Source organism: Erythrolamprus reginae, chromosome 1 (genome assembly GCF_031021105.1).
Source record: "Erythrolamprus reginae isolate rEryReg1 chromosome 1, rEryReg1.hap1, whole genome shotgun sequence".
Classification (NCBI taxonomy): Eukaryota; Metazoa; Chordata; class Lepidosauria; order Squamata; family Dipsadidae; genus Erythrolamprus; species Erythrolamprus reginae.
In genome coordinates this window covers 303,331,798-303,346,712 of record NC_091950.1, presented here as the reverse complement: position 1 = coordinate 303,346,712, position 14,915 = coordinate 303,331,798, and the positions used below count along the sequence as shown (strand labels likewise).

The window sequence follows — 14,915 nt, the reverse complement described above, 5'->3', positions numbered from 1 at the left end:
AGGCTTGCCCCCGAGGCGGCTTTCTCGGTGGTGCCATCTTGGGTTTTTTTTGTTTCTGCACATGTGCAGGAGTTGGGTTTGTAGCTCTGCGCATGCACGCAAGCGCCTGCACAGTGCATCAAGAATGGAACTGGCAGCAACGAAAATCAGAACCCACCCTGTGTGAAGTAGTTATGCAGAAGAGGAAGGGAAAGAAGAAGGGACTAACCTTTCAAATAACATACACAAGAATTGATTACAGGCAGTCCTTGACTTACAACATTTTGTTTAGTGACCAAAGTTAAAATGGCACTGATAAAAAGTGACTTACGACTGTTTTTCAGACTTACAACCATTGCAGCAACCCCATAGTCACATGACCAAAATCCAGACGCTTCATGAGAGTTGCCATATCCCAGGGTCATGTGACCCCATTTTGCGACCTTCTGACAAGTAAAGTCATTGGGGAAGCCAGATTCATTTAACACTGGTACCACTAATTTAACACCAGCAACAATTCACTTAACAACTGTGGCAAGAAAGGTCATAAGATGGGGCAAAATGTTTCCCTGAGTAATGGATACTTTTGGTTTCAACTGTTGTCATAAGATGAAGACTACCTGTATATACTTTCCAATGGATATGTCCTGTTTCATGAATATTTTAACACCACTGGCTACTTTTTAATCCATATGCTGAATTGTGGGAAATTTTAAGGTCAAAATGTTCCTTGCAGGCAGTGCAAAAGTTGATCTAAACCTGCTCATGCTATTGAATTGAATGGGGAATCTCCTGTGATTAGGGAATTTCTGTAGTCAATTGGATATTTTTGTAGAGAAGTCCATGTTGACGTATGTGTGAAGCCAGCCTTGTTTTAAATTGGCTTCTAGCGCAAAAGAGAATCATATCACATACAGAGAGCTTAAGGTAAGTTCAAGCGTGCATTTCAATTTTACAGAATAAAACAGGGCTGTCAAACTTGATTTTGTTGAGGGCCACATCCGGGTTGTGTTTGACCTTGGGGGCTGGGGTAGGTGTGGCCAGGTCAACATCACTCATGTTGGGGGCACCTGTGGTGGCCCAAGCATTCTGTCAGAGAAAATGGGCTCCCGAGCTCCGTTTTCGGCTATGGGGGCTTCCTGCAAATCTCTGCCAGGGAAAATGGAGCTCAGGAGGGCCATGTGCGGCCTTCCCCAGCTCCACTTTTGCTGGCAGAGGCACAGCAGGCTAGTCCCTCGCTGTTTCCAGGGTGGCCCTGTGGGCCAGATCTCAGCACCCCATGGGCCGGATCCAGCTCCCGGCTTTTGAGTTTGACACCCCTGAAACAGAATGAAAGCCCTAGGACAGGCTGAGAAACACAATCCTTTCAGATGTAAGCAGAAGCTTACATTCAGTGTATCCCTCCGCCTCAGAATCCAGACTCCCTGAAACCGTGAGAAGTGCCTGGGATCCAATGCCATATAGATCAACCTTTTCAATATCAGTAACCATGGCGTTCACTATATGTTGATCAAAGAGAGCGGGTCGTGCAATCTGTGAAGACAAAACAGAGGGAAAATCCTGAATGTCTGTTGATGGCATCGCAGTGGCATAGCACAGCTATATTTCTAAAATTATTCAGGATCAAATATGATTATTTTGCTACTTAAATATCAATATTATTGTAATGTAATTTAATGAAACCAATAACCTGCTAAAATTACTATCAGATTGGGAACTAAATTTTAGCTGCCTCAACAGCAAATAGTAGGTAGTCTTCGACTTACGACCATAACTGGGCCCAATATTTTATTGCTAAGTGAGTTAAGTGAATTTTGCCCCATTTTATGATCTTTCTTGCCATGGCTGTTATGTGAAATCACTGCAGTTGTCAAGTTAGTGACCCAGTTGTTAAGTGAATCTAACTTCTCCATTGATTATGGTCGTCAGAAGATTTGCAAAAGGTGATTGCATGATCCCAGGATATGGCAACCGTCGTAAATATGTCAATTGCCAAACATCTGAATTCTGATCACATGACCATGGGGATAATACAATAGTCATAAGTCACTTTTTTCAGTGCCATTGTAACTTTAAATGGTCACTAAATGAACCATGTATGATAGTCCGTACAGAGGACTATCCATATGGGAGCCAGTGTGGTGTTATAGTTAAGGCCATGGTGGCACAGTAGTGCAGGCTACTTCTGCTGACTGCCAGCTGACTAAAATTTGGCAGTTCGAATCTCACCAGGCTCAAGGTTGAATCAGCCTTCCATTAGATTAGATTAGATTAGATTTATTGGATTTATATGCCGCCCCTCCCCGCAAACTCGGGGCAGCTCACAACAATGGTAAAAACAATACATAATAACAAATCCAATACCCACCAATCCAATTACAATTTTAAGCTAAAAAATTCATAAAAAACAACCCCAGAATATTAAAAAACAAGCACACAATCAATCTAACACCAAAACAACATGGGCAAGGGGGAGATGTTTCAGTTCCCCCATGCCTGACGGCAGAGGTGGGTTTTAAGGAGTTTGCGAAAGGCAAGGAGGGTGGGGGCAATCCTAATCTCAGGGTGGAGCTGGTTCCAGAGGGTCGGAGCCGCCACAGAGAACGCTCTTCCCCTGGGTCCCGCCAGACAACTCTGTGGGACCGAACCGGTCGCTGGGATTCATGCGGCAGAAGGCGGTCCCGAAGGTATTCCATCCTTCCAAAGTCGTGAAAAAACAAGGACCCAGATTATTGTGGGCGATATACTAACTCTGTAAACCGCTTAGAGAGGACTGTAAAGCACTGTGAAGCTCTATATCAGTCTAAATGTTATGTGAATCACTGCAGTTGCTATTGCTATTGCTATTACTAAGACACTAGAAATCAGGCCATTGTCTGTTCTAATCTGCCTTATGTAAGATGGGTAATTTTGAGCCAGCTACTCTTTCTCTGCTTTGGGAAGGGGGCAAGAGAATTAAGGAGAAACTTCCTAACAGTGAGGACAATTAATCAATGGAACAGCTTGCCTTCAGATGTTGGGGGTGGTTCATCACTGGAGTTTTTAAGAAGAGACTGGACAGTTCCTTGTCTGAAATGGTATAAGATCTCTTGCTTGAGGGCTTCACTAGAAGACTCCAATGTCCCTTCCAGCTCTATTCTGATATTGATTCTGTTCTATTCTGATTCTGACATCTCTCTCTCTCTCTCTCCTTCTCTCTCTCCTCTTATTTCAAAAGAGGCTACTTTGCAGTACGTGTGCAGCATAACTTCATTGCATTTCTACTACAAATTTTTGCACATTTATTTACTTACTTACTTACTTACTTACTTACTTACTTACTTACTTACTTACTTACTTACTTACTAGATTTGTATGCCGCCCCTCTCCGTAGACTCGGGGCGGCTCACAGCAATAATAAACAATATATAACAAATCTAATAATTTAAAAGAAACACTAAAAGCCCCATTATTAAAAACAAACAGACACACAAGCATACCATACATAAACTGTATAGGCCCAGGGGAGATGTTTCAATTCCCCCATGCCTGATGGCAAAGGTGGGTTTTAAGGAGTTTACGAAAGGCGAGGAGGGTGGGGGCAGTTCTAATCTCTGGGGGGAGCTGGTTCCAGAGGGTCGGGGCCACCACAGAGAAGGCTCTTCCTTTGGGTCCCACCAAACAGCATTGTTTAGTTGACATACTTGACTACATACAGTACATCTTGAATTTATAAAATACCATAAATGCTATACTCTTCATTACTTTAGCTCTACCTGGGCTAAGTGCAAAAAGGAGGTCTGACGCTTCAGGGAAGATACAAATCTCCGTCCAATCGGTAATTTCTTTGCTGCAAGTTCTTCTGGTAGATTTTCTAGTGCAGAAATAATCCAGTGTTCCCAGTTTTTAGCAAAATTTCTTATATCAGCCAATATTCTGAAACAAAAAATAAAGAGTTTGGAATATATCCCAACACAGAATGGCATGGGTATGTTTGTGTTATATGATTAAAAAATATTAACAGCTTCGTCCAGAAAAGTGATAGCTCAACACAAACCAGACTTTACAGTCTGTGTTTAATAGGAAAACTTCATGGGCAGAACCAGAAAACTAGATATACAGTAAGACTGGGAACTTATGGCAAACATCATTATAACAACTTGTGCCAATGCCACTGTACCAACTTTAATGTCCACCATCTGATTTATCCCAGAATTGCAACAATAGATTTTGACTAGATAAATAGACTATTACTACTTCAATCCCTTCCAATCTAAACTTTTGAAGTATTTTATAATACTTAATTCTACAAAAGAACTTAAAAGAAGTGAGACAGAAAGTATCATTTTTTTTAATAAAACAGGGTTTGAATAAGGGTATTGGATCATTGCAGCTGGCTCATAATGAGAAGTGGATTGGCACTCCCTACACAACAGAACTATGGGTATTGCTTATCTATCTGCTACTAGTAGTACATGCAACCTATTCAGGGAAGCAAGGGAAATTTTGAAGAAAATCTGACATTTGTGGATGGTGGGATTTCAACAACAGACAGCTTTTATAGGTGATCATTTAGAATATTTGTTAATAAAGAAAAATGAATTCAAGCATCATAAATTAACATGAACTTCTGGGGAACGGAAATCTAAATGAAAATAAGGGCTTTATGAAGTACAGCTATTAATTCTTTCAGAGTCCACTTTGAACTTGGATGACTTTGAATTGTCATCAAATAAATGCCCATCTTACACAAATTTATCAATAAATATTTCTCTACTATACATAAGGCTCAAAACATTATTGTCACATTAAATACTGAACCTATTCGTTCAGACATTTCATTATCAAATTAAGTAACATCGTCAGTGCTAGGTACAAGAATAAGAGATGTACCTTAATTTATTTTTTAAAAGTCAAGAAATAAGAAAACCAAACTTAGCTCTATTAAAAAAACCTATATTTTGGAAAATAAAGCCCTTTTCTACAGTGAATGGCATTCTTAAAAGGAATTCTTCCATATATATCTGGCCAGGTTCATGTAGTAGTTTCTGAGATAGGCACATACCATTTATAGCAAAGAACTGATATTTGCTGCATTAAAAAAATATTGTATTCTGATTTCAACTATCATAATATTGATCTTATGTTTTCAACAAGTTTATCTACAGTGCTACCTACCCTTCTGGCATTTCTTGCATAGTTGCAGGGATGAGTACATCTATAAGGACCTTGAATACAGAAGGAGGAAAATTAATAACTCTATAATGCTATCAAGTGCGTGGAATCAGGCTAACAGGCCCTGTTATTACTTTGTTGCAAATAAAAAATCTCTGCATTGCAAATAAGAATGCATTAATTGATGATTTTTCTTGTGTTATCATACACATGACTTTTTGGTCAGTACATGATCTGGCAAAGAAACAGTATCTAGCTGAATTCTTCACTTCCCTACTCATATTGGCTCACAGATGGTAGACTACACTGTGTTCCCTCAGTAACATTAGGCCCTTGGTAGAAGTGCATGTATGGGATAGAACGGCAAACTGTCAGATGTAAGTTGCTAACTGGTCTTGAACTGCTGGAACTAATGTTGCAACCTATTAGGAGGCAATCTACTGGGTCAAAGTAAAAAAATGGTTCACTTATCTATTGCATGAGGTTCTTCCTGTCAACATGAAATAAAGGACGCATCCAAATGAGTTTAAAGAATCAATTGTCTTCCTGAATCATTTCAAAGAACTTGGGGGAAATTATCAACACAAAAAAGCCAGGGGTGGGATCTGTTTTTCTTTGCTGCTGGTTCGCTCGGGGATGCACTGCAGGAGGGTGTGTGTATTGTCCACTGCATGCATGAATACACAATGCTTTAAAAAAGTTTCTGTGCATGCGCAGAAGCAAAAACCAACATGGTGGTGACATAGGTGCTGGTTCGGGTGCATGACAGGCCTGGGTTGCTTCTGTTTCCAGTGACCCAGGCCTCCAAGTTTTTAATGGAACTGGTCCAAACCAGGAGAAACTCACTTCTGAACAAAGTGTTGGAAATGCTTTGCTCATCAACCACTTATTAAACCAGAGGTGACTTCAGATGCATCTTGGGCAGTTTTCATCACTTTACTCAGGGTACGTGAAGAAGTAGATCAGGCCATAGCAAAAACAAAACTGGATTTAATAAAAACCCTGTATGCTTTATTTTAATGATTGTTTTCTCATTATTTAATAATTTCTCCCACAGCTACATTAAGTCATACGATTTATCTGTGGCATTATTATAATTTATACACTGCAAAAATGTATATACACTGCTCAAAGAAATAAAGGGAACACTCAAATAACACATCCTAGATCTGAATGAATGAAATATTCTCATTGAATACTTTGTTCGGTACAAAGTTGAATGTGCACAGCAGCATGTGAAATTGATTGTCAATCAGTGTTGCTTCCTAAGTGGACAGTTTGATTTCACAGAAGTTTGATTTACTTGGAGTTATATTGTGTTGTTTAAGAATTCCCTTTATTTTTTTTGAGCAGTGTATATTAGAGGTGGCTTATAGTGTATTAAAACCAGCACATGTTAGAAAAAGTTCCACACAAAACAAATCTACATCTTTTCTGTTTTTGAAAAACAAGCATAGGACACTTTATGGATTTATATAATATGTGAAGGCATCTACCACTGAATGTACCAGGTACAGACTGACCTACATATCCCTAACAATGTGCCTGTTTCCTATATACAAGATCTTGTCTGTTTCTTTATTTGTTTGATTCTGTTTGGTCACTCACTCCTGCTGCCTGAAGCAATCAGTGGTATCTGCTGAAAACCATGATTACACAATTAAAGACCATTGCACATTTTACTGCCAGCCCCCCTTTGCTTAACCAATTAAAGCAGTCGAGCCTAACTTTTCCATATCAGTAAGAACCTGCTTTGCAAAGAAACATCTGTCATGGTGACAGAAGGCAACAGACCTTGTAGAGTATTGAGTCACAAACACAGAAGATGTCAAGGATAATTGCATTTTCAAGCAGGGGAAGAAGATGCTCTGGCATTCCTTGCCAGAAGTGTAGTAGGAAATGTTGGATCTACGAAGGAGACATAAAGGAGCAAATATGAGTGAGATTTCTGGCCATGCTCCTCATATTAGGGGCATATTAGCATAGTTGTATAGGTCTTACCTCTTCAAAGTTTCCATTAATGGCATTGTCAAGGACACATTGACAGTGAGTTTTGTACATCATGATAAGGGTGTCCACCTATTTTAGTAATTAAACATGAAAAGAGTGTCAGGATGCACAAAATCTTTATACCTCCTTCAGAAATTTCTTCTGTAACATCTTGCGTTTGGAAGGGAGGATAGATTGCAGATGATTGAAAATTAAAAGAATAATGATTAACTTAGTTATAGAAAGCCCATTAATCTTTTTCTATCTATGATGCTTTGCACTTTGATAGGATAGTATTTTAAACAGTGGAATTCATTGTCCCAATCTTGCCTATCCATACTGCAGCATCCTTCCTCACAGGAGTCCCAACCTAACCAGAACACTTTCCATTGTTATCTAGTTGTTGCCAAATAACTACTGTATCACTTTTTGCTTATGGAATTCGGTCTGCATAAAACAGAGGACTACAAATGTTGCCTATAAACGCCTCTACTTACGAACTTTTCTAGATAAGAACCAGGTTTTCAAGATTTTTTGCCTCTTCTCAAGAACTATTTTCCACTTACAAACTCAAGCCTTCGAAACTGTAATGGGAAAAGGCAGGGAGAAGCCTCCATGGGGCCTCTCTAGGAATTGCCTGGGAGGAAACAGGGCTGGAAAAGGCTGGGAGAAACCTCCATAGGGCCTCTCTAGGAATCTCCTGAGACGAAACTGGGCCTCCACCCTCCCTGTGGTTTTCCCAATCACATGCATTATTTGCTTTTACATTGATTCCTATGGGGAAAAAATGCTTCTTCTTACAAACCTTTCTACTTAAGAACTTGCTCACGGAACAAATTAAGTTCGTAAGTAGAGGTACCACTGTATTTGGAAACTAAATATAAACAGTCGGTTCCTCCTCCCTGCGGGGGAGGATTGGAGCCAGACCGTGAATTTGACACCCCTGACCTAGAGAATTATATTTATAAAACAAAACACTCCGAGTTACTTTCAGTGGGGATTTGAATAGAATGTAGGTCTTAAAATGTTACACCTAAGCTACACCGAGTCCCAGTTCTTTCTATGAATGAAAGCCATGGCTGCCTGCGAGTATCTGTTTCCAATATGACACAGATTTTTTTTTAAACAGAAAAATGGCTATATTTTAGGGACCCTCCTTCAGATAGAAGATACTAGAAGATGGCTTTAATGGCTCATGTACTCTATGTCCTGGTGATCAAGTTTATAAATGAATGTTTTCCTGCATAATACATATTATAGAGATGATTCAAGTGCTCTTATTCCTCAAGCCACTCTGCAAAAGGATACCAGACTGTTCTATTACTCACTTATTATTTCTACAAATTAATTCTTTGATTATTTAAAATTAGTGTGTGATGACGCATAAAAAAAGGCAAGATGGGATTGCCAGTAAACACTGATTCAGCTTATTCAATATTTCTATTTTCAGCATAGTTCCTAGATACTGTATTTGGATTTTCTATTTAAAGGCTATATTAAGATTTTATTAACTTTTTAAATGAAAATTTTAATTAATAATTTAACTAGTTATGTATTATTTTGTGGTTAAGGTTGGGACTGTCAGATTGTTTTAAGTTAGGTCTGTAGAGGGTTTTTTAAGGGTTTTACAGTTATTAGACCTTCAATACAAATTTCATCCTAGCATGCACATACATATATATACAAATATCATTCAAATCCTAGTGAGGGTATGGTTAGCTGATGAGGCCAGAACAAGGCCAAAATAGATCTATTCTAGTCTCCGTTAATTTTTCAAATTCAGCAAAAACATGTTACACATACAGAATACAGTATGCCGGCTATGAATAAATTAATTAACTGCCTTGGAAATAGCCCTGGGATGGGCCGAGAGGCAAAAGGAATCATTAAGCTCTTCCCATAATTTGGTATACCAGGGTGATTCAACAGGGAAAAAAAAACATATATAAATATGCATCTGTATATACTTTTGAATAATAGACATTTACAGTAATACAATAAAATGAGTATTTTATAGTAAATATATTTTATGCACATACTTAAAGTTACCAATTTATTGACCTTTGTATTTTGCTATATTTTATAGTGGTCAAGACTGAAATAATATTGATTTAACACAATATCTATATATGTATAGTTGTGTGTGTGTATGTATGTACGCACCTCCTTGTATATTCATAATCATAGGATTATAGACATTTGGTTTTCTTATTTGGTTCAATAATTATAAGAAATTATTATTTGAAATTGATTTAACAGTCATCTACATTTTTCCCCACAAGTAATACAAGAAATCAGCCACATTAAGAGTGCTACTTAAGAGTCACAATAACACGTACATCATTGTCAAATGATTAAGAAATAAAACACAGAAACACTTGTGTTCATTGATCAAAAGGGAAAAAAGTAGAAAATTCCACTTTGTAATTTGCCTCAAATAATTTGCTTCTTCCTTATCAGTGTTAAATTAGTCCATTGGTATTTCGAATGGACAGGGCCCTTAACTATTTCTTTGTTTTGCCTTTGTCAGTACAAATCCCTCTGTTTGTAAAATATTAGGCAAGTTAATATGTAAATAATTCAACCACTGTTCCAATGGAAAACCCTTTAAAGGGCGATAGTAAAGTTTTCTTCCCCTCTATAAATCAGTCAAGTCTGTTTGATTACAAACATATCACTACAGTGAATCACTTGAGAGCAGAGGTGAAATAAAAAAGTGCAAATTTAGAAGTCAGTTTAGTATGCAAACACTTCATGTTTTACCTTGTCTTTAGAGATACATTGGTCCAGCACAAGATGCTGAGCACTGGGGAATTCTGGAAGAAGAGTCCCGGTTTTGGAGCTCAAAGAATACTTCCGTGTAAAACCACCCTAAAATATATGAAACAACTTTACAAATGCATGAACTTTATAACGATAATCTTATTGAATTATTTGCAGATAATCAGATTGCTCAATATCACCTGTGCAGATGTCTATTCATGCAGTTGAATTCCCTATTATTATTATTATTCCCTCTATAAGAATATCAGGCCTTCTGCATTCATCTGAAGATGTTCATGAGAACAAGAATACCTCAGGAATTTCAGCAGATATGTGACACAGATATACTGACACTACTAGGTTTGCAGAGACCTTGGAGAAGTTAATTCGGATTGACCATTTAGGCATTTTTGCTGGAGAATCAGACTTCTTTCTTTTCTCCTTCATAATTGAAATGCAGTTAATTAGAAATTCTTGCAAGAATAAACAAGTCCTATACATAAACCCTTTCTGCCCTACATTTTTCCATCAGCAACAAAGGTCAGGAAAATAAAAGGAGAGTGGAAGAAAATATACAAAATCTGAAATATATTTTTAAACATTTTCATATGCTATTTTGTCTCCTTTAACTGTTCTTTTAAAGACTTCTCATCCAGCCTTTAACATCTTCTTATTCTCTACACTACACCCATCATATTGCAGTACTGTATCTGCAGATCTAACTTTAAAATGTATGTACAAAATTTTAATTGCTCTATTAATACATAACTTGAAACTATTTAAATAAATGTTCCCATGAAAAGAATGTTTAATGGTTATATGAATTATATCAGTAAGAGTTGCATAATGGATTCAGCTTTCAAGATGTCATTTTTAAAAAGAAAAGAGAAGATCAAGAAATAGAACAGGTATCTGGTTGAGTGCGGAAATGCAAAATCTAGGAATCACAAAACAAAATCAACAAACAAATAAAATTCTTACCTACATTCCCCAAAAGGAAATCCCATTAAAGTCTCAATTTAGTTTTTGGGTTCTTAGCAGACATTCCCATATATGCTTGGACATTGCCAAGTTTGAGAACTTGTCCATCAAATGGGATATTTATTTTGAAGATCAACTCAATTCTGGCTTTTTTGTTTTTAACATATGGAGGCATCCTTCCCTGCTCTCAACAAAGATGATGACCCAGAAGATAAGGGACAGCCTGAGTTTAGTACCTTGAATTCTTAAGAAGTACTTTCGAGTAACATGGTAGGGGTTCCACTTTCTAGCTGAACCAAACAATGGAAACAGCTGGATGTTTTTATAAATTCATACATTTGGCTAAAACTATGGATATTTTCAGATTTTTCTTTAAAAACATCAGCAAAGAAATGGAATGGAAATTACTGATGGACCTTGGTAAAGATCATAAAACTGAGTAAATCTCTTCTGAACAACTTTATTAGGGTGTTTCCTATTTCAGATCTCATAATTTTGTATCTCATAATTTATACCATAAATCCAAGAAGACAAAGTCATAATTTATTTTATAAAATTATTCTTTACAAGTATCTTGTACATATAGCTTCTGGGTTTATTTCAGTTGAACATTATTACATATAGGCAATCTCACACCTAAAGTTCATTTAAAATTGGCACTCTATTTTTGGAATGTGGCCAGTCTCACAAATCAGAGAATGTTTCAAATTAATAGTTTAGGTACACTTCTTTTTTTATGGTAAAGGAACCAAGATTATCCAAGCTATAACTAGCCCGAACATCAGGCTACTCAAACACAGATAAGGAGCTAATGAAAGAAGTGATGTGTAGTTCCCATTGTATGTTGACATAAACATTAGGTCATTTAAAAGCTGTCATGAGTCAATATGGCTTCAGTTGAACAATTACCTATTAGTATGTGGTGATTTAAAAAAAAAGATAAGACCAATCTGAAAATATTATTTTCCATGTATATAATAAAATACACTCCGGGAAATTAAGGAGATGGAAAATAAAATGAAAGGGCAGGAGCACTATGAAAGCAAAGCTATAATTAATACATTCATATATACAGAAGCTCGTGTATCAGTTGCATGTTTGATTCTTTTAACAAGTAACTTTTCCTTTGAAAACATGGCAATGTGAGACTAAATGGTGATAATACGGTCAGCTACCTTATTCACAATGTGGAGCATTAAGGACATTTTAAGAACATCCTCAAGGGGGCACAATCTGAGATTAGTTGGGGGAAAGATGAGAAGTAACATGAGAAAATATTATTTTACTGAAAGAGTAATAGATGCTTGGAACAAACTTCCAGCAGACGTGGTTGGTAAATCCACAGTAACTGAATTTAAACATGCCTGGGATAAACATATATCCCTCCTAAGATAAAATACAAGAAATAATATAAGGGCAGACTAGATGGACCATGAGGTCTTTTTCTGCTGTCAATCTTCTATGTTTCTATGTTTCTATTCTTTTGATGGAATCTGTCAGCATTGCATTTTCCAAAATCAGGGGAATTGTTTTGTTATATTTGTTAATTCTTAGTCTATTGATTAATTATTTTTCTAAAACAGGGGGGTTAAACTCAAGGCCTGAGAACCGGATTCAGCCTGAAGGGTGCTTAGATCTGGCCCTTGGGCCTGCCCTGGAAACAGCAAAGGACCGGCCCACCGTGCCTCTTCCAATGAAAACAGAGCTCGTGAAGAGGATGTTTTTGGTAGAAGAGGGCTGCAGGCGGCCATCGCAGGTGAAAACAGAGCCTCAATGAGTGGCAACATGCTGGCCATGCCCACCCTGGCCGCCATTCCCATTCTCCCAAGATCAAACACAACCCTGAAGCAGCCCTCAGTGAAATCAAATTTGACAACCCCTGATGTAAAAGAAGCTCAAGCATTTAATTAATACAAGTGAGGTTAGTTTCATTTCATTTTCAACATTTTCAAATATTTTGATCCAGAAGTCATATGTAGACCGCAGAGCCATTTCGTGAGCAGTGCAGAAGACAGCAAAATGGGGAACAATTCTTAATTATTTGGCAAACAAATGTATCTCCTCCTCAGACAGCAAATCACCGTCTCGATTACATGCACCTCCCAACATGAACAGTAGCTATACTTGGGTACTCTATGAATCATAACCCTGCATGGCATTGGACCAGATTACTTGCGGGACTGCCTTCTGCCACATGAGTCCCAGTGACCAGTTAGGTAGCTCAGAGTTGGCCTTCTCCTGATCCCGTCAACTAGACAATGTCATCTGGCAGGGCCTGGGGAAGAGCCTTCTCTGTGGAGATCCTGGCCCTCAGGACTCAGCTGCCCTCAGAGATTTGTACTGTCCCTCCCTTCCTCACCTTTCATAGGAGTCTAAAGACTCATTTGTGTCATCAAACTTGGGGCCATTAGACTCTATCCCCCTGGCCAACAAGTGAAGGTATGTTTGCTGTTGAATGGGAATGAGTGGTTTTTAAATTCTGTTAGGGTTCTTTAATTTAATTAGCTAAATTAATTGGATTTTAGATATTTGTATCATATACTGTTCTTCTCGATATGTTGTAAGCTGCTCTGAGACCTCGGATAGGGGCAGCATATAAATCCAATTAATTAATTAATCAATCAATCTATTTATCTATCTATCTATCTATCTATCTATCTATTTATTTATTAATCAATCAATTAATCAATCTATTTATTTATTTATTTATTCATTCATTCATTGATAAATTTCACAAAAAGTGGAAAATGGAAGAAAAACCTTGTTCCTGTATTTTTCCTTTATATTCTCTCACTCTTTCATTTCTTTCGGAATTTTCAAATTCTAGGTTTTCACACATAGTTGCTGGATAATGGGATTTGAAATCCAATCCAGTCAGAAAGTAGCTGGTTGGAGAAGGTTGCATTTAACCATTCCTACCGGCATGAGTTTTTCTATTAGAGCTTAAAAATTCTCCATCTATATAAAAAAGTGGTCTGGATATTTATTTATTTATTTTATTTATTTGATTTGATTTTTATGCCACCCTACTCCTTAGACTCAGGGTGGCTTACAACATGTTAGCAATAGCACTTCTTAACAAAGCCAGCATATTGCCCCCACAATCTGGATCTTCATTTTACCCACCTCAGAAGGATGGAAGGCTGAGTAAACCTTGAGCCGGTGATGAAATTTGAACCACTGACCTACAGATCTACAGCCACCTTCAATGGCCTGCAGCACAGCACTCTACCTGCTGCACCACCCCGACTCTGTATATATGGACTGTGCAAGTGGAAAAAAGCTAAACATAACGGCAAAACACTGTTTGGCAAGTGGAAGGACAACGATTCAATCCCATACATCACAAATCAGGGTGAGAAAAAATAATTGTCTAAATAAGCCAGTGGTTTCTCTCAGGCAGATTCCTCAGTTATTCTGTTTCAAAGTATGTGGAACTTTTACAGTTGAATAACCAGGAATTTGTGTTTGTCAAGTTTTTCTCACCACTACACATTTAAAAGATCAAATAAACAAAGTTGAGGGTACTCACCTCATTCTTCAACTTGCTTCCAGAAAACCTTGAAAAACCAAAATGTTTTACTTATATTTTAGAAAAGAATGCTAGATTAAAATTTATGATGATAGAACAGCATCAAATATCACATTGTAAGGAACAATAGTAAAGGTAAAAGATAAAGATTTATTTGTCAATAGTGTTCAATTCCAGGGCGTGATGCTCATCACCATTTCTTGGCGGAGGGAGACAGAATTGTCCAAAGATAATTTCTGTGGTCATGTGGCCAGCATGGCTATATACCAAAAGAACACAAAATGCTATTACCTTCCCACTTGAAGTGGTACCTATTAATCTACTTGCATTTGCATGCTTTTGAATGCTAGGTGGACAGTAGCTCTGCAAATAGCTATAGGAATACGATAGTTAATTTTTCTAGTTAATCTATAATCTATAAATCTATGTTGGAAATTTGAACAACATGAATGGTGATGCTGATTGAAAACCTTTATGGGCATTTGGCTTGAAAGAGGAAAATGTGACTTATGGTTTT

The 14,915-nt window shown here is 37.5% G+C and overlaps 1 protein-coding gene across 1 annotated transcript in view; it reads right to left on the bottom strand.

Moving 5' to 3' along the window:
* RFX6 (regulatory factor X6) overlaps nt 1–14,915 on the bottom strand; it is a 56,529-nt gene that overhangs the window by 17,126 nt on the left and 24,488 nt on the right. Inside the window, exons 6-12 of the mRNA XM_070739577.1 lie at nt 14,399–14,426; nt 9,886–9,993; nt 7,135–7,212; nt 6,928–7,041; nt 5,137–5,186; nt 3,735–3,894; nt 1,368–1,512 (exon numbers count right to left, since the gene is read on the bottom strand). Coding sequence (XP_070595678.1) covers nt 1,368–1,512; nt 3,735–3,894; nt 5,137–5,186; nt 6,928–7,041; nt 7,135–7,212; nt 9,886–9,993; nt 14,399–14,426 — 683 coding nt within the window. The remainder of the gene's footprint in view (nt 1–1,367; nt 1,513–3,734; nt 3,895–5,136; nt 5,187–6,927; nt 7,042–7,134; nt 7,213–9,885; nt 9,994–14,398; nt 14,427–14,915) is intronic.